This window comes from Stenella coeruleoalba (assembly GCF_951394435.1).
Source record: "Stenella coeruleoalba genome assembly, chromosome: 15".
Classification (NCBI taxonomy): domain Eukaryota; kingdom Metazoa; phylum Chordata; class Mammalia; order Artiodactyla; family Delphinidae; genus Stenella; species Stenella coeruleoalba.
The window spans coordinates 26,880,932-26,900,353 of NC_137161.1; the positions used below are offsets into that span (position 1 = coordinate 26,880,932).

General features: G+C 40.5%; 1 protein-coding gene across 1 annotated transcript; it reads right to left on the reverse strand.

Annotated features, from left to right (window-relative positions):
• Positions 1–690: 690 nt before the first annotated feature.
• On the reverse strand, positions 691–18,973 carry DEFB123 (defensin beta 123). Its single transcript, XM_079943763.1, has 2 exons — positions 18,712–18,973; positions 691–960 (listed from the first exon to the last, which is right to left on the reverse strand). The coding sequence occupies exons 1-2, from the start codon at positions 18,767–18,769 to the stop codon at positions 815–817; spliced, it is 204 nt and encodes a 67-aa protein (XP_079799889.1). The 5' UTR covers positions 18,770–18,973; the 3' UTR covers positions 691–814.
• Positions 18,974–19,422: the final 449 nt, after the last annotated feature.

Below are 19,422 nucleotides of genomic sequence, written 5' to 3' on the forward strand. Positions count from 1 at the left end.
AGCCTTTTGGCACTAGTACTGGGACACCTCAGGTCACGCAACTGGCTGGGCAGGTACACAGCCCCACCCCAGCAGGCCTAACTGCCCTAAGGCTCCCTGAGCCCACAGCTGCCTTGGGACATGGCTGTGTCCATGGACCCAACCCTGCACACCAGTGCACTAGCACTAACCCTAGGACCCCAAGAGCCCTGCGGCCAGAGACCCTGGGATCCTGCTCCACTCACCAGTGGGTGGGCACTAACCCTAGGACCCCAGCCCTGGGACTCCCAGATCCTGCAGACAACAAAATGTTTTTAGTTTTTGTTGTGTTTCCACATAGGTAAAAGGAAAATTTTGGAATTTCAAAGCAGTGATTTATTAGATGATAACGAGGTTCCAGAGATTAATAATATAGCTAAAGATAGCTAATAAGAGTACCATAGAATTACTGAGAACAACCTGAGTGAATCTCTGAAAATGAACACATTTATACCTTAAGGTTCTATCTTAAAAAATTCTAAAAACGTAAGGATCCATACGCACACCTTTCATTAGCTGCCAGAATGGTGATGTTATTGTGTGTCATGTAGATTCCAGAAAATTTCACACTTGTGAGAAAGTGAGATAAAATGGCAAGTAATGTCTTATTATTATAATGAAAATAGTTTTGACTTAATGGACCATCTATAAGAGGACTTCCTGAGAACCGCTGGATAGACTAACAGGCAAACATAGGGGTCAGCCAGAAGTGTTTATTGACAGAGATTGAGAATCCACTGTGGTCAGACTCAGCGTAGCTTCACCTGCCTTTTGATGACTTCAGATTTCAAGGAACTTAAGCTTTCCATGGAAGGTTTTTTGGCTGGTACTTGGGCTTCACACAGCACATTTTATTATTTGTGCAGAAAACATAGACCCTTTCCTTCCTGAAACATTTCTGGCGGCATTTGCCATGACGATTCCAGCATTTTCGGGTGCTACCTGAAAAGAAAGAAGAACAGAGACAGTGTCAGTCTTAAGAAGAGGTAGATTCTGGATTTGAAATGTCTGTAAAAGGATTAGAACAGATGTGATAGAGGGTGCTCAGTTTCCTTTGACTCTGACCCTGGTCCTCTCTTTTATTCCCTTCTTCTCCCTTTCGAAAAATTGTGGTAAAATACAAATAACATAAAGTTTATCAGTTTAAGTATTTTAAAGCGTACAGTCCAGCGGCATTAATTACACTCACAATGTTGTGCAACCATCATCACCGTCTAGTTCCAGAACTTTTTAATCATCCCAAACAGAAACCCTGCACCCATTAAGCATTTTCATTTCTCCTCTCCTCATCCCTGAGCAACCACCAATATGCCCTCCTTGCTATAGACTTGCCTAATCTAGATATTTTATGCCAATGGAATCATATAATGTGCAGCATTTGGGCCCTGGCTTCTTTTTACTTAGCATAATATTTTCAGCATTCATCTGTACGGTTTTTATAATTAAAAAAATTGAAGCACAGTTGATTTACAATATTGTGTTAGTTTCAGGTGTACAGCACAGTGCTAGATATTCTTTTCAGATTCTTTTCCCTTATAGGTTATTACAAAATATTGAGTATAGGGCTTCCCTGGTGGCGCAGCGGTTGAGAGTCCGCCTGCCGATGCAGGGGATGCGGGTTCATGCCCCGGTCCGGGAAGATCCCACATGCCGCGGAGCGGCTAGGCCCGTGAGCCACGGCTGCTGAGCCTGCGCGTCTGGAGCCTGTGCTCCGCAACGGGAGAGGCCACAACAGTGAGAGGCCCGCGTACCGCAAAAAAAAAAAAAAAAAAAATATATATATATATATATATATATATATATATATATATTGAGTATAGTTCCCTGTGCTATACTGTAGGTCCTTGTTGGTTATCTCCTTTTATATATAGTAGAGCATATATGTTATTCCCAACCTCCTAATTTATGTCTCTCCCCACTCTCCTTTCCCCTTTGGTAACCATAAGTTTTTTTTGGAAGTCTGTGAGTCTGTTTCTGTTTTGTAAATAAGTTCATTTGTATCATATTTTAGATTCCACGTATAAGTGATATTATATGATATTTGTCTTTCCCTATATGGCTTCACTTAGTATGATCATCTCCAGGTCCATCCATGTTGCTGCAGATGGAATTATTTCATTCTTTTTTATGGCTTAGTAGTATTTCATTGTGTATGTATATATATACACACACACACTATACATATATATATATTTGGCTGAAATTCCATCAGTTTCTTCATATCCTTATTCTTGTTTTGTCTTGTCTTTGCCAAGGCCTATCATCAAGAAGGTGGCTGTACTTACGTTTTTTCAAATGGCGGTAAAATACACATGACATAAAATTTATGTTAACTATGTTAAAGTGCACAGTTCCGTGGTATTAAATATGTTCATATTGTTGTGCAACCATCACCACCATCCATTCCCATAACTCTTTTCATCTTGTAAAACTGAAATTCTATTCCCATTAAACAATAACTCCCCATTCTCCCCTCCTCCTAGCCCCTGGCAACAGCCATCCATATTTTTTTTTTTTTTTTTTTTTTTTTGCGGTAAGCGGGCCTCTCACTGTTGTGGCCTCTCCTGTTGCGGAGCACAGGCTCCGGATGCGCAGGCTCAGCGGCCATGGCTCACGGGTCCAGCCGCTCCGTGGCCTGTGGGATCTTCCTGGACCAGGGCAGGAACCCGTGTCCCCTGCATCGGCAGGCGGACTCTCAACCACTGCGCCACCAGGGAAGCCCCCGTATTGTTTTTGATACCTTTCCTGCCCCAGAATCTTGACTGACAAACTCAAGACTTGCAAAAACAGCTCTCAAAAGAACTGCTCTGACAGTTTTGGGGATGGGATTGCACCAATGGCCTCAACCAAGAGGCACAAAAATCTGGAAGTTTCTCATTATTCCAAACACAAGTTTTGCAGCAGTTAAAGATGAAATCTACTGCTTGACCCAAACAAGAACATGCAGCTCTCTCTTCTCTTTATTCTATCAAAACTCCAAGCTGCCCTGACTTGGGTCTTCAGCTGCTCCCTGATGTGCATGAGCTGAATAAAGTCTGTAACCTCTATCTGTGTCAGTGAAACTACTTTCTTTAGGCAGTTTGGTGCCGTGACTATTCTTTATTTCATTCATTTTGTGTTTATTATTTCCTTCTTTCTGTTGTAGGTTTAGACCAAGTTTATTTTGTGATTAGCAATAAGTTTTCTTTGAGATTATTTTTTTGACCAGTATGGGGGAGACTAGGGAAAATTCGTGCTTTAGAGGAAAACTTGGCTCAAATAGGGAAATTTTGCTCGCCAGGGGATGTTTGTCAATGAGATGTTCGGAGACGTTTTTAGTTGTCACAACTGGTGTGGGGTGCTACTGGCGATTAATGAGGCCGAAGGTTCTGCTAAATATCTTGCAATGCACAGGACAGCCACGATAAAGAACTGTCTAGCCCCAAAAGCCAACAGTGCCAAAATGTCAATCATTGCCAACCGTGTCGGAAGTCCCTGGTCTAGACAGGTCACAGACTTCAGAGTTATCTGATTCTGATTACGTGGGAGTTTTACATCTCTATGAGCTCTTGATTCATGATTGTAATGCAAAAATAATTATTTCCTATATATTCAAGTAAATTCTGTTCCAGAGGGGTTCAATTGACTCCCTCCCTTCCTCTGCCCCATGGGGGAAAAAAGAACCAGTTTCTGTCTTGTAAATTCATTTCAAGAATCCCTTACTCCACTAATACCTTTATGCTTTTTAAAATTTTTCTAAAAAATATTTTATTAGAGTATAGCTGAGTTATAATGTTGTGTTAGTTTCAGGTGTACAGTAAAGTGATTCAGTTATACCTATACATATATTCATTCTTTTTCGGATTCTTTTCTCATATAGGTTATCATAGAATACTGAGTAGAGTTCCCTGTGTTATACAGTAGGTCCTTGTTGGTTATCTATTATATATAGTAGTGTGTGTATACCTTTATGCTTTAAACCAGTTACAAAATCTGCCTTGTTCTCTCATTATGAGTTAAATAAAATCTTTAACATGTGTTCATTTTTATATCTGTATGAGAATCATTAGTTTACTTTAAAAAATTATCTTTTACAACTTCTCTGGAACCTTGAGCAAACTATCATCACAAGCACCAGATCCTGAAAAAATAAACTGTGAGAAATCTGGGGTTTTACTTCAGTCAGATGGATTATGGAGACTAAGATGGCTGTGGGGTATTTCTCAACTGCCTGAAACAAAGCTTGGTAAAAAGTTTGACCCATCACACTCTTTAAGTTCCTTTAAAACTTAAAAGCTATTCTAAGACAATATTGGTATGGAACTTTTAATTTGACAGTGGGGATTGCTCCAGGAACTGTCCCACCTATTGAAACCCCCAAAGTCTGGATTTGAAAGCTCCACCACATGTAAACTGGGAGATATTGAGCAAGTGACTTCCCTTCACAGAGCTTCATTTTTCTCTTTTGAAAACAGAAGACATAATAGCACCGATCTTAGAGAGCTGTATGTAGTAAATAAGATATTATAAAATCCGCTAGCATTAAAGATTTCAGAAGTGCAGTGACAGATATAATTAGGAATTAAAGAAAATTCTTTTCAGAAAAAAGTCTAACTTGAAAGGGATACAAAAGCAAATAATCTCAACGGACAATATTTTAAGAGAAATAGAAGAGAAAAAAGAGAAAAAATGTCAAAATTTTAAAAAAGAAATGGGATATCTTCTTCAGGCTGAGATGGAGTGACAGGAGCCATATTGATTTTCCTGCTTTAAACAACAAGATAATTGGACAAAATGTATAGGAAACAATGATTTTCAAACATGATCCCGGAGAGAAGGGAAACAAACAAGATGAGCCCTCTGGTTGCACCAGTTTACGGACTAGAAGCAGTTTCTGGGCTGTAGTGCAGGAAGAGGAATTCAGACAAGCTCTGGTGATCTTACTGAATGGAGGATATAGAAATTGAGGTTCGAGGAGTTCAAGGAGGTCAAGTCAGCTAGAATCTGTGGGTCACAGAATCAAAGAAGAGGGGGCTATACACAGACAGAGAGAGACACACACACAAAGGGGGCGTACTACAGAGCTCTGCAGAGCACTCCTCTAGTCTTTAGGTATTATCTGTGCAAGTGTAAGAGGAAACTACCAAAGGCCTAGGAAAGAACCACCAAAAAGAAGTAGGCAAAACAATTCCCAGCGATCACACAGGGCTGGGAATATCTTGTGTCCCCACCTGCCTGAGTGGAAAGACCTTGTAAAATCTTCAGCACGGTGGGGCTAAATTACCCCTAGATTAAAGGATGTCCCATACCCATCCTAAAAAGATTAAATGCCAATCTTGAAAGGATTCATCTGATTCCAACTAACTTACTGCATACCAGAACAAAAACCAATACTCTTTAAAGGAAAAAAAAAAAATTCCAGTAACCAAAAGTATAAAATCCACAGTGCAAAGAATCCAAATAATTTTCCAGGCATTAAAAAAAAAAAAAAAAAAAAGCAGGAAAGTATGAACGACAACCGGGATAAAATCAATCAACAGACCCAGAAATGACAAAGATTATGGAACTAGCAGACAAGAATGATGAAATGACTATTATAAATACACTCCATAAGCTCAAGAAGATTGAGGAAAACATGAACATTATGAGGAGAGAAATAAAGATGTAAAAACTTCACATGAAAATATTTGGCAGATATATACTACTGTATGTAAACTAGATAAACAACAAGAACCTACTGTACAGCACTGGGAATTATATTCAATATTTTGTAATAACCTATAATGGAAATAATCTGAAAAGTTACCTATATAGTCATATATATAAAACTGAATCACTTTGCTATACACTTGAAGCATTGCAAATCAACTATACTTCAATAAAAAATATTGGAAAAAAAAGAAGAAAAATTTTCTAGTTTATCCAATGGTAAATTTGTTCAAATGATACCTATAAGTAGTAAAAATCAGACAAACAAAACTGAAATAAACCCCTAAATGATTAAAAAAACTTGAGATGAAACATTAAATATTAAATGAAAAACATACTTAGTGATGTTAACAATAGAGTACACACTGCAGAAGTAAAGATAAATGAACTTGAAGACATAGCAACAGAAACTATCCAAAAGGAAGTAGAGAGAAAAAATATTGAGAAAAAAAAACCCAAAACAGAACATCAGTGACCCATGGGACAATAATAAGCAGTATAATTTACATACAATCAAATTACCAAAAGGAGAGGAAAGGGGAGGGACAGAAACTTTTCTTTTTTTTTTAAAATTTTTGAATTTTATTTTATTCATTTTTTTATACAGCAGGTTCTTATTAGTCATCAATTTTACACACATCAGTGTATACATGTCAATCCCAATTGCCCAATTCATCACACCACCACCCCCAGCCCTCTGCCACTTTCCCTGCTTGGTGTCCATACGTTTGTTCTCTATATCTGTGTCTCAATTTCTGCCCTGCAAACCGGTTCATCTGTACCATTTTTCTAGGTTCCACATATGTGAGTTAATATACAATATTTGTTTTTCTCTTTCTGACTTACTTCACTCTGTATGACAGTCTCTAGATCCAACCACGTCTCTACAAACGACCCAATTTCATTCCTTTTTATGGCTGAGTGATATTCCATTGTATATATGTACCACATTTTCTTTATCCATTAGTCTGTCAATGGCATTTAGGTTGCTTCCATGTCCTGGCTACTGTAAATAGTGCTGCAATGAACATTGGGGTGCATGTGTCTTTTTGGGTTTTTTTTGTGTGTGTGTGGTACGTAGGCCTCTCACTGTTGTGGCCTCTCCCATTGCGGAGCACAGGCTCTGGATGCGCAGGCTCAGCGGTCATGGCTCATAGGCCCAGCCGCTCTGCGGCATGTGGGATCTTCCTAGACCAGGGCACGAATCCGTGTCCCTTGCATTGGCAGGCGGACTCCCAACCACTGCGCCACCAGGGAAGCCCTGCATGTGTCTTTTTGAATTATGGTTTTCTCTGGGTATATGCCCAGTAGTGGCATTGCTGGATCATATGGTAATTTTATTTTTAGTTTTTTAAGGAACCTCCATACTGTTCTCCATAGTGGCTGTATCAATTTACATTCCCACCGACAGTGCAAGAGGGTTCCCTTTTCTCCACACCCTCTCCAGCATTTGTTGTTTGTAGATTTTCTGATGACACCCATTCTAACTGGTGTGAGGTGGTACCTCATTGTAGTTTTGATTTGCATTTCTCTACGAATTAGTGATGTTGAGCAGCTTTTCATGTGCTTCTTGGCCATCTGTGTGTCTTCTTTGGAGAAATGTCTATTTAGGTTTTCTGCCCATTTTTGGATTGGGTTGTTTGTTTTTTTAATAGTGAGCTGCATGAGCTGTTTATATATTTTGGAGATTAATCCTTTGTCTGTTGATTGGTTTGCAAATATTTTCTCCCATTCTGAGGCAGAAACAGTTTTTAAAGAAATACTGGTTGAAAAGTTTCAAGTTTGATGAAAATTATAAACCCATAGAATCCAGAACCTCAGTGAACCCCAAGCAGAATAAAATCTAAAGAAAACTATGCGGGCTTCCCTGGTGGCGCAGTGGTTGGGAGTCCGCCTGCCGATGCAGGGGACACGGGTTCGTGCCCCGGTCCGGGAAGATCCCACATGCCGCGGAGCAGCTGGGCCCGTGAGTCATGGCCGCTGAGCCTGCGCGTCCGGAGCCTGTGCTCCGCGACGGGAGAGGCCACAGCAGTGGGAGGCCCGCGTACCGCATTAAAAAAAAAAAAAAAGAAAAGAAAGAAAGCTATGCAAAGCCATAACATAATCAAACTTTTGAAAATCACGTTAAAAATCTTAAAACCAGCTAGAGGAAAAGACACATTAAGTACGTGGGAAAAACGGTAACAATAATAGAAGACTTCTTATCAGAAACCATACACAAGAAGACAGTAGAAAGATATCTTTAAAACAACAAAAGGAAAAAAGACAATCCAGAATTCTTTACACAGCAAAAGTCCTCCCCAAATGGAGAAATAGACTTTCAGATTTTTAAAAACTAAGAAGATTTGAAGAGTAATGTCAGCAACATTACTACTCTCCTCCTACAAAAACACCAATTTGGCAACCATCCAAACATGAAGATATAAAACTTAGAGCAACCATTAAAAAAAAAGAGGTATAACTATTAAGGCAATACTGGATACAGATTGGAATCATAAAAAGAGTCAAGTAATCTGAAAGAGGGGAAGCAAAGAAGATAAAGTGAACAAAGAAAGGATAGGCAGATAGAAACCAAATAGACGGTAGGTTAAATGCAACCATATTGATAATTATATTAAGCATAAATGATCTGCACATCTCAATTAAAAGGCAGAAATTGTCAGATTGGATGAAAAAGCAAGACCTAATCACATGCTGTCTATAAGAAATTCATTCTAAATGTAGAGACATAGCTATATTAAAAGTAAAAAGATAAAAAAATACCATGAAATCACTAATCAAAGGAAAGCTGCAGTATTATTAACATATTAGCTATGCTAATATTTAAAAAGTAGATTTCAGAACCAACTAAATTACTAAGTATAAACAGGTCATTTCATGATGACAGTCTCAATTTATCAAAAAGACATATTAATCCTAAATCAAATACACCAAAAAACAGAGCTTGAAAATACATGAAACAAAAAGCTGAAAGAACTGAAAGGAGAAATAGACAAATTCACAATTATAATTTCAGATTTCAACATTCCTTTCTCAACAATTGATAGAACAAGTTAATAGAAGATATAGAATACTTGAACTAATGAGTTTATCAACTAACTTAATAGATATTTACAGAACACTCCAAGTGCTCACAGAATATTCACCAAGATATACCATTGGTGGTATATCTCAAGATATACCAAGATATATTATTGGTGGTATATCTCAAGATATACCAAGATATACCATGTATTCTGGGTAATACAGGATCTCAATAAAAATGGAAGGATTGAAGTCTTACAAAGGTGATGTCTGTCCACAGTAGAGTTAAACTAAAAATTAATAATAGATATGCACCTGGAAAATCCTTAAATACTAGAAAATTGAACAATGTACTGGTAAATAACTAATGGGTAAAAGAGAAATCAGAAGAGAAATTCGAGAAGTTTGAATTGACTAAAATTAAAAGTACAATACATAAAAATATCTGTGGAACCAAGATAAAGTAGTAATTAGAGGGAGAGTTATACTTTAAAAAGCGTATTTTAGATAGAATGGTCTTAAATCAATGATCAATACTTATATCTTAAGAAGTGAGAAAAATAAGAGCAAGTGATACCTCATTGTAGTTTTTTTTTTTTTTTTACATCTTTATTGGAGTATAATTGCTTTACAATGGTGTGTTAGTTTCTGCTTTATAACAAAGTGAATCAGTTATACATAAACATATGTTCCCATATCTCTTCCCTCTTGCGTCTCTCTCCCTCCCACCCTCCCTATCCCACCCACCTAGGTGGTCACAAACCACCAAGCTTATCTCCCTGTGCTATGCGGCTGCTTCCCACTAGCTATCTATTTTACGTTTGGTAGTGTATATATGTCCATGCCACTCTCTCACTTTGTCACAGATTACCCTTCCCCCTCCCCATATCCTCAAGTCCATTCTCTAGTAGGTCTGTGTCTTTATTCCTGTCTTACCCCTAGGTTCTTCATGACATTTTTTTCCCTTAAATTCCATATATATGTGTTAGCATATGGTATTGGTTTTTCTCTTTCTGACTTACTTCACTCTGTATGACAGACTCTAAGTCCATCCACCTCACTACAAATATCTCAATTTCGTTTCTTTTTATGGCTGAGTAATATTCCATTGCATATATGTGCCACATCTTCCTTATCCATTCATCTGTCGATGGACATTTAGGTTGATTCCATGTTCTGGTTATTGTAAATAGAGCTGCAATGAATACTTTGGTACATGACTCTTCTTGAATTATGGTTTTCTCAGGGTATATGCCAAGTAGTGGGATTGCTGGGTTGTATGGTAGTTCTTTTTTAGTTTTTTAAGGAATGTCCATACTGTTCTCCATAGTGGCTATATCAATTTACATTCCCACCAACAGTGTAGGAGTGTTCCCTTTTCTCCACACCCTCTCTAGCATTTATTATTTCTAGACTTTTTTTTTTTTTGCGGTACACGGGCCTCTCACTGTTGTGGCCTCTCCCATTGCGGGGCACAGGCTCCGGACGCGCAGGCTCAGCGGCCATGGCTCACGGGCCCAGCCGCTCCGCGGCATGTGGGATCCTCCCGGACCGGGGCACGAACCCGTGTCCCCTGCATCGGCAGGCGGACTCTCAACCGCTGCGCCACCAGGGAAGCCCTCTAGACTTTTTAATGATGGTAATTCTGACCAGTTTGAGGTGGTACCTCGTTAGAGTTTTGATTTGCATTTCTCTAATAATTAGTGATGTTGAGCATCTTTTCATGTCCCTACTGGCCATCTGTATGTCTTCTTTGGAGAATTGTCTGTTAAGGTCTTATGCCCATTTTTTTATTGGGCATATACCCAGACAAAACTATAATTCAAAAAGATACATGCACACCTCTGTTCATAGCAGCACTATTCACAATAGCCAAAACATGGAAACAACCTAAATGTCCATCGACAGATGAATAGATAAAGAAAATGTGCTACATATATACAGTGGAATACTACTCAGCCATAAAAAAGAATGAAGTAATGCCATTTGCATCAACATGGATACAACTAGAGATTATCATACTAAGTGAAGTGAGTCAGAAAGAGAAAGACAAATACCATATGATATCACTTATATGTGGAATCTAAAATATGGCACAAATGAACCAATCTACAAAACAGAAACAGACTCATAGACATAGAGAACAGACTTGTGGTTGTCAAGGGAGGGGGTGGTGGGGGAGGGATGGACTAGGAGTGTGGGATTAGTAGATGCAAACTATTATATACAGTATGGATAAACAACAAGGTCCTACTGTATAGCACTGGGAACTATATTCAATATCCTGTGATAAACAATAATGGGAAAGAATATAAAAAAGAGAATGTCTGTATGTGTATAACTGAGTCACTTTCCTGTAGAGCAGAGATTGGCACAACATTGTAAATCAACTCTACTTCAATAAAAAAGACTGTATTTCAATACACTAGCAACAAACAACTGAACCTTTAAAAATATCATTTACAACAGCTTAAAAATACATAACAGTGATGAATTTAACAAAATATATGTGTATTAGTTTCATATCGTATTGCTGCTGTAGCAAAATTACCACAAACTTAGTGCCTTAAAACAACACAAATTTATTGTTTCACTGGGCTAAAGTCAAGGTGCCAGCAGGGCTGGTTCCTTCTGGAGACTCTCAGGGCAGAAGCTATTTTCTTCCCCTTTTCACTTTCTAACAACTACCTGTAATTCTTTGCTTATAACCACTTCCTTACATTACTACAACCATTTTCTTATCTTCTCCTCCACAATCTGATCTCCTGCTGCCCTCTTATTAGGTCTCTTGTGATTACATTGAGTCCACCCAGAAAACCCAAGATAATCTCCCCATCTCAAGACACATGCAAAATCTCTTTTACCATGTAAGGTAACATATTCATGGGTTTTGGGGATTAGGACTTGGACATCTCTGGGGAGTCATTATTCAGCCTACTACAATATGCAAAATATAAAAACCACAAAACATTTCAGAGAAAGAAAGGAAGACATAAAGAAATCGAGAGAGATACCATGTTCATGGATTCAAAGACTTAATTTTGATAAGATCTCAATTCTCCTTAAATTGATCAATGCAGTCCCAAGAATATTTCCAGCAGGCTATTTTGTAGAATTGAAAAGCTGATTCTAAAATTTATATGAAAATGCAATTGACCTAAAACAGATAAAACAATCTGAAAAAGCATGAAGTTGGAAGACTCACAGTACCTGATTTTAAGGTTTACTGCAAAGTCATAGTAACCAAGACAATGTGGTATTGGCATAAGAATAGACATGTAGGTCAGTGGAATGGCAGAGAGAGTCCACAAACAAATCCCAACCTATATGGTCAACTGATTTTCAACAAAGGTGCCAAGGTAATTCAAAGGGGGAAAAGGAAATTCTTTTCATTAAATGATGCTACACATCCATATGTAAATAAGTGAAACTCAACCCTTACCCTACACTGTACACAAAATGAATCATGGACCTAAAATGTAAGAGCTAAAACAATAGAACACCTGGAAGAAACCATAGGAGAAAATGTTTCTGACCTTGTGTCAAGCAAGATTTTTTTTAGATAAGATACAAAACCATGAGCCACAAAAGAAAAAATGAACACATTGGACTTCTTCAAAACTAAAAGTTCTTACCTTTCAAAAGACACTGTTAAGTAAATCAAAAGGTAATTTACAGTCTGGAAGAAAATATTTACAAAGCATACATCTTTTAAAAAATGTTTATCTAGAATATGTAGAACACACAACGCAACAAAAAACCTGATTAAAAGTGGGCACTACAACAAAGAAGACATATACACGGCAAATAAGCACATCAAAGTGTGTTTAATATGATTAGTCATTAAGTATTTTAGCCATCAGTAAAACAACAGTTAAAACTACATACCCACTAGAATGGCTAAAATTAAAAGACAGATAATACCATGTGTTGACAATGATGTGAAGCAACTGTAAATCTCTTATTGCAAATGGGAATGCAAAATAGTATAGCCACTTTGGAAAACAGTTTGCAGTTTTTTATAAATTTTATCATAGACTTATCATACAACCCAGCAACTCCACCCTTAGGTATTTACTCTAGAGAAATGAAAACTTCATTGGACCATTCATAGTAGCTCTATTTATAATAGCTAAAAACTGGAAACTGCTCAAATATCTAACAGCTAGTTAATTGATAAACAAATTGTGGTATGTATTCATACAATGGAATACTACTCAGCAACATAGGGTAACAAGATATCTATACATGAACAACATGGATGAATTGCAAAAGCATTATGCTAAGTTAAAGAATCCAGGCACAAAAGCCATCCTGTTGTTTAATTCTAAGAAGCCAAACTAAAGTGACACAATGTAGATTAGTCATAGCTGGTGGCTGGGGGACCGGGGAGGCGACTGCAAAGGGGCATGAGAGATCTTTTTGGGGTAACGGAAGTGTATTATACTACAACTGTGGTAGTAGCTACATGGATGTATACATTTGTTGAAACTCATGTTGTATACTTAAAATGTGGACATTTAGGGCTTCCCTGGTGGTGCAGTTGTTGAGAATCTGCCTGCCAATGCAGGGGACATGGGGTCAAGCCCTGGTCCGGGAAGATCCCACATGACGCGGAGCTACTAAGCCCGTGCGCCACAACTACCGAGCCTGCGCTCTAGAGCCCGCGAGCCACAACTACTGAAGCCTGCGTGCATAGAGCCTGTGCTCCAACAAGAGAGGCCGCCACAATGAGAAGCCCACGCCCCACAACAGAGCGGCCCCCGCTCGCCGCAACTAGGAAAAGCATGCGCGCAGCCAAAAATAAATAAATAAAATAAATAAATTTTTTAAAATGTGGACATTTAATCTTATGTAAATGATAACTCAATAAAACTGGTGAAAAAGAAATGTTAAGGAAAAAATTCGATAGAAGGTGAGAAAAATCGATAGAAGGTGACAAATACTGAGGATAGGGAAAGGAGATTCAACAGAGACAAGGTGAGGCCTTGAGAAAGAAAATCAGAGCAAGATGTCAGAAAAAATACTACAAACTATAATTCAAGAAAACCTTCTTCAAATAAAAGATGACTTGAAAATTCCGAAGAAGTACACAGTATATCTGAGAATATTGGTGCAGAAGAAAGAACATACAGAAGTAATATGGAATATTTAAGTACAAATCCTGATGTCCTCACTTTGAATAGGAATTATCAATATGGAATCATGAGGTATTTCACATATATTCAATGTGTTGATTTTCTCACCTGCTCTGAAAAGATATAGAAAGAAGGGCTAATTTAGTAGCATTAATGACTCTAGCATCTAGATCACAGTTTTTAAATACCATTTTCCTACTTAAAAAATTAGGGCCTTTTGAAGAAATGGCTAATTCAAGGTCTGGTGCAGGAGTTGTACAAGATAAGCCCAGAATATCTTGTCACACCAGATAACCAGTTGTGTACCAGTGAAACTGCTTTTGTAAATTAATAAAAGGACGAAGTGCTAAGAAACCCTGTTTTCTCAAATCACACTTATCAGAATCTTTGTATCTGAAACCATATCGGCAAGGCTGGAACGTTACATTTTTCCCTGAGGAATCAAGTCTTTTTATACAGAAGAACAACCTTGATTTCAGAGCCAGGGACAGAGTGTCAGAGAAAGAGTTTGGGGATATAAAATTCCACATCTCTCTTAATTTTGTACTTCCCATGGAAATGGGACCTAGAACAGATGTTAACCTCTTTACACATCATCCTGTGGCCCTTGAAGTCTATCAAACTCTGCTTCATTTACGTTTTATCTAAAACTCTGCTATTCTCCTTAGTCCTATAATAACCTTATTTGTTCCTTCATTTGGTGAGATGTTCCACAGTTCCTTTGGTGTGTATCTTCCTTTGCTTCAGTAAGTTAATATGCTTAACTTTGTCAGACCGCAGGTGTGTCCCTCGTGGTGTTTATAAGATGGACTTTATCACAAGGAAACTACCAAAGACTAACAGGGATACGTAAAATAAGGCTTAGGCTTCCACTGGCTGAGTTTCAGTAAGAATAAAGACTGCAGTGGGGACTTCCCTGGGGGCGCAGAGGTTAAGAATCTGCCTGCCAATGCAGGGGACACGGTTTGATCCCTGGTCCGGGAAGACAAATAAGCCCGTGCACCAGAACTACTGAGCCTGCATGCCACAACTACTGAAGCCCATGTACCTAGAGCCCGTGCTTCGCAACAAGAGAAGCCACCGCAACGAGAAGTCCACGAACCACAACACAGTGGCTCCCACTCGCCGCAACTAGAAAAAGCCCGCGTTTAGCAATGAAGACGCAAAGCAGCCAAAAATAAAATAAAATAAAAAACTTATGAAAAAAATACTGCAATGAATGAAAAGTCATCAAATATATTTAAATCTATGAGTTTATGATGATATTAAAAACTATTTTGTCACATTTGGTGGATGATAGGAAAAGAAATCATTATCTTGCAGATTCATACGTAAAGAAAAATCGCCAAGCATTTATTCTGTCTTTCTTACATGAACTGTACTGCTGCATAACCAAATAGTAGATGATGAGGAGTGTCTTTATTATATTAGTATTCCAGCTAACTAGTGAAAATCACATAATAGAATATCACCGTTTTGCAATAGGCAAAGAATTAACGCATCTCAGCTTTGAGCATTAATTTGTCACTGAAAGAGAGATAACAAACATATTATTTGCCTTCTGATGAAAAAGGCAAATGCCATCCCCCAACGTTTTGCCAAAAAGCCTAGAACTTGAGCCTGATCAAACCTCTGGATCCAGTCACCAATTTGCAGGAAATACAGAGGTCCGAGGAACACGTTGAATTCACTTTGAATATGCGGTTAGCAAAATCTGTACTGTGGGAAACTATGGGTCAAATGACCCAACAGATAAATTATAGAGACAAGAAAGGGAAGAAGATATAACCAGTAAATTAAAAAACTAAAATCTTAAGAAATATTAGATTTTAAAAGTGAGCATGGCAAAAATAGGGTTTCTAGGGATGCAGCCCTGGCAATGAAATTATAAAGATAAGCAAATAGTTGATCGCTATAAAAGTCAGGATAGTACTTAATTTGGGGAGAGAGACAGTTGTGATGGGGCATAGGTGGAGGGGTTTTTGAGGTGACTGTCAATGTTCTGTTTATTGACCTGGATGGTGTTACAAGGGTGTGCGCTTTATAACAGTTCATTAAGCTGCACATTTGTTTTATGTGGTTTTCAGTATCTGTAATTGTGTTTTATTTTACAAAAAAGGTAAGAAAAAAATCCCCACCATTTAACAATGAAATCTCAATTTTTTTTTTTTTTTTTTTTTTTTTTTTTTTGCGGTACGCGGGCCTCTCACTGTTGTGGCCTCTCCCGCTGCGGAGCACAGGCTCCGGACGCGCAGGCTCAGTGGCCATGGCTCACGGGCCCAGCCGCTCCGCGGCATGTGGGATCTTCCCGGACCGGGACACGAACCCGCGTCCCCTGCATTGGCAGGCGGACTCTCAACCACTGTGCCACCAGGGAAGTCCACAAGATAATACTTTTAAGAACTGAAATTTATCTAGAAAGGTCAGGGATTTCCAAATTTCAAAGAGCTCCTTTATATATTATTAGCTGAGCCTGGTGGATTCAGATAATACCACCTCACCATAAGCCACAGGAGGCAAAGGCTTGAGGGTCCGGCCAAAGAAACTTCCATTTAATATCCTTTACCATCACCACACCCAATAGGAAGTAGAGGGAAATACTCTCCCTAGGGGAAACTGGAGTGCTTAAATCCACTTCCTGCAGCAGCAGCAGGAGGAGGCCTTAGAGCTCCACCAGAGCCCACACCTTGCCTCTGCCAGCCAGGATGATGATGGACCCACCAGCAAGCTAGAGACAGAGGCCTTCCTCCCCTCCCCCACTAAGGCCTGCTGGTCGACCTGAACATCTAGGAAGCAGAGATAAGTAATGTGAGAAGGACAGGGGCAAAAGAATCTCTTGCTACATACACCCAGATTGGTCTGGAGAAACTGCCAGAGAAGAGGGCATTTACCTTTTGCCCTCAGACTGCAGCCCAGGAAAATTGCTAACAGCATCGGCACAGCACATTATGGTGCCACCTGGAGGGGGTTTTAGAAATGGCTGAGGGAAGTGGCTGAGCTTCTCCCTCTCCTCTCCTGTGGCATAAAATAGACCCAGAAGGTCCCCCAAGTTCCCTTGTGTCTCTAGTGAAGACAGGAAAACCAGTGATGATCTGCGAGCCTGAGAGACCCATCAGGAGTAGATCCCTATGCAGAAGGCAGTGGGAGGGGCTGTGTGTGAACAGCCTAAACCTAGGGATCGGATGGAAGATTTGGCTGAGATGAAGGGCTGAGTCAGTGGGGCTCTCGACAGGACCAAGAGGTTTCATCAGTCACGGGATCACACACAATGAGGGACATCGTCCTAGAAGTCAGTGAAGGTCCAGCGCCGAGCCCTACCTCCTCACGCTCCTGCCCCAGGATCTTTGCACTTCACGTTCCCTCCAGCTTGAATGTTCTTCTCCACAAATCCACATGGATCACCCCTTATTCTCCCTCAGGTCACAGTGACCCATTCCATGAGCACCCCTTTAAAACAGCAAATCCACACCCCCCCCGGTATTTGCTATCCCCTTTCTCACCTATTCTGCTCATTATACTCACCACCTGACATTTTGTATGTTTCAGTTATTTAAAAATTTTTTCTGTTTCTCTCAGTAGAATGTAAACTCCGAGAGGCTGAAGACTTTGCTTACCTTGTTTTGTTCTGATATGTTCACTGTGCTACCTCCTGCACCTATCAGAGTGCCTAGAACATGAAATCCATTCAATCATGTTTACTGAATGAACCAATAAATTAAATCATGACGTATCAAGTTACCTTCTCCTGAACCCAGGGGCTATCCTGGGAAGGAGCAGGGGAGCAGAAGGAGAAGTGCTCAAAGACTGAGTATTTATTCAAAAGAGACTGAATTAACTTGAAATGGTTTTAAACCAGGACTGATGAATATTTATTTAACTGCTGAGTTCAGGTACAGTCCCTAAGTGCCCTCCACCACCCCTCTCCCTAAACTGTCCCATCAGCCGGATGGAAGTTCCTGGGAAAATTTAGATGAGTTATATAAAATGAAGAAGTTACACTTGTTTTTGCATACCCAAATTTCAGTGTGTTCAATGTTGTGCCCCCAAACTGATATTACTATACACACGCCTTTGCTGCAGCAGACTGAGAAGTGAGGAAATTGCAGCTCTGAGCCGCTGAGCTGCTTGCTGGAGGTCACAGAGTTAGAAAATGGTTGAGCAGTTTCTAACCTGGGTTCTAAGGCTTTCCTGTCTATCCCCAGCTGAGTGGTGTTTCAGGCATTTGCCACAGGCAAAATACAAGGGCTGAGGTGAGGAAATGCACACCTTCCGACCCTGTGGACAGGTGAGCTCAAAGCCTTGGCTGGGCAGAAATTTCTGCCAGGTGAGCAAGAGGGGCCAGGTAGGTATGCTAGAGTTGGTGGAATGGGCAAGTCTGACCATGGCCCCCCTCTGCTTCAGCCTTCCCATGGCTCCCCCACCTGGCATTCAAGGCTCATCGAGACCTGGACATTGAGTGCTTCCTCAGCCTTACCCCTTGCCGCACCCTTAACCCACCCCTCCGTTCTGTGCCAGCTCACTGAAGGCACAGTGCTCTCTCCCACATCCGGACTTTTGCATTAGAGGATTTCTGCCCGGGACACCCTTCCTACTTCCACCTCTTCTCCTTCCCCTTCTAATTTCTAACCACTTTTCAGGACTCAAGAGTATCCCTCCGGGAGGACTCTCTTGGCCCTCAGCCAGGGCTGGTCCCTCCCATGTGCACCCCAGGACCCTAGATCCCCTCTATCACAGCTCACGGCACTCTGGGTTGTAAATGCTATTTCATCCCCCCTGCCCGTGGGATTCCGTGACCAGGTCTCACTCTCCACACCTCCCCCTCCCCTGAAGAGGTCCAGGTTACCTGGAGTGAGCTGGGACAAGAGGAGCAGCGCGGCCAGAGTCAGCAACAGGAGCTTCATGGCTGGAAGTGGCCAATGAAGCTGCAAGGCCAATGCGATGGCAAAGCTAATGGGGGAGAGCTCTGGCCTCTCTGGCTCCCGTTCCCTTGGTCCAACCGGAACAGATGTCACCCGCACGTGCCCTCAGCCGCCCGTGGGTACAGCCCCCGCGCCCCCTGAGCCCCACAGAGTGCAGCCACACGTCCTGAAGTGGCACGCTTTCTTTTCTTCATTTAGGTCAAGCAACAAGGTCCGACCTCCAACCAAGGGATCACAAGGGGGCGCCACGCACACGGAGTCCGGAAGGTCCGGAAAAACTTCGCCGAGAAGGTGGCACTGAACAGCGCTTTGAGGAATAAATACAAAAACGCCAGGCAGATGAGCCTAAATGGTGTTGCAGGCAAAGGAAAGTCTGTACAAAGGCTTCTGTTGGTGTTGAATATGAGAAGTATGATGTAACTGGGGCGAAAACCGGCAGGAGAACGGTAGTAAGAGATGAAGCTCCCCTGACCAGCCTGGCTGTGCCGTCTCAGAAGTCCTAGCAGCCACAGCCCCCTGTCATCTGAGGGCTACCCATGGGGTCAGGCCTTCTGGACGCCAGGCTGTGCCCCTTCCTCGGAGGTCCAAGAACCAGCTATTGGGGGGGGTCCCTCCTCTGAACTCTTAGGTTTTGA

Bases quoted from the DNA above. Each gene is read 5' to 3' on its own strand.
- DEFB123 (XM_079943763.1), bottom strand. From the start codon at position 18,769: ATGAAGCTCCTGTTGCTGACTCTGGCCGCGCTGCTCCTCTTGTCCCAG. The intron at 961-18,711 runs GTAACCTGGACC...CTTTCTTTTCAG, and splicing joins CTTGTCCCAGCTCACTCCAG to GTAGCACCCGAAAATGCTGG.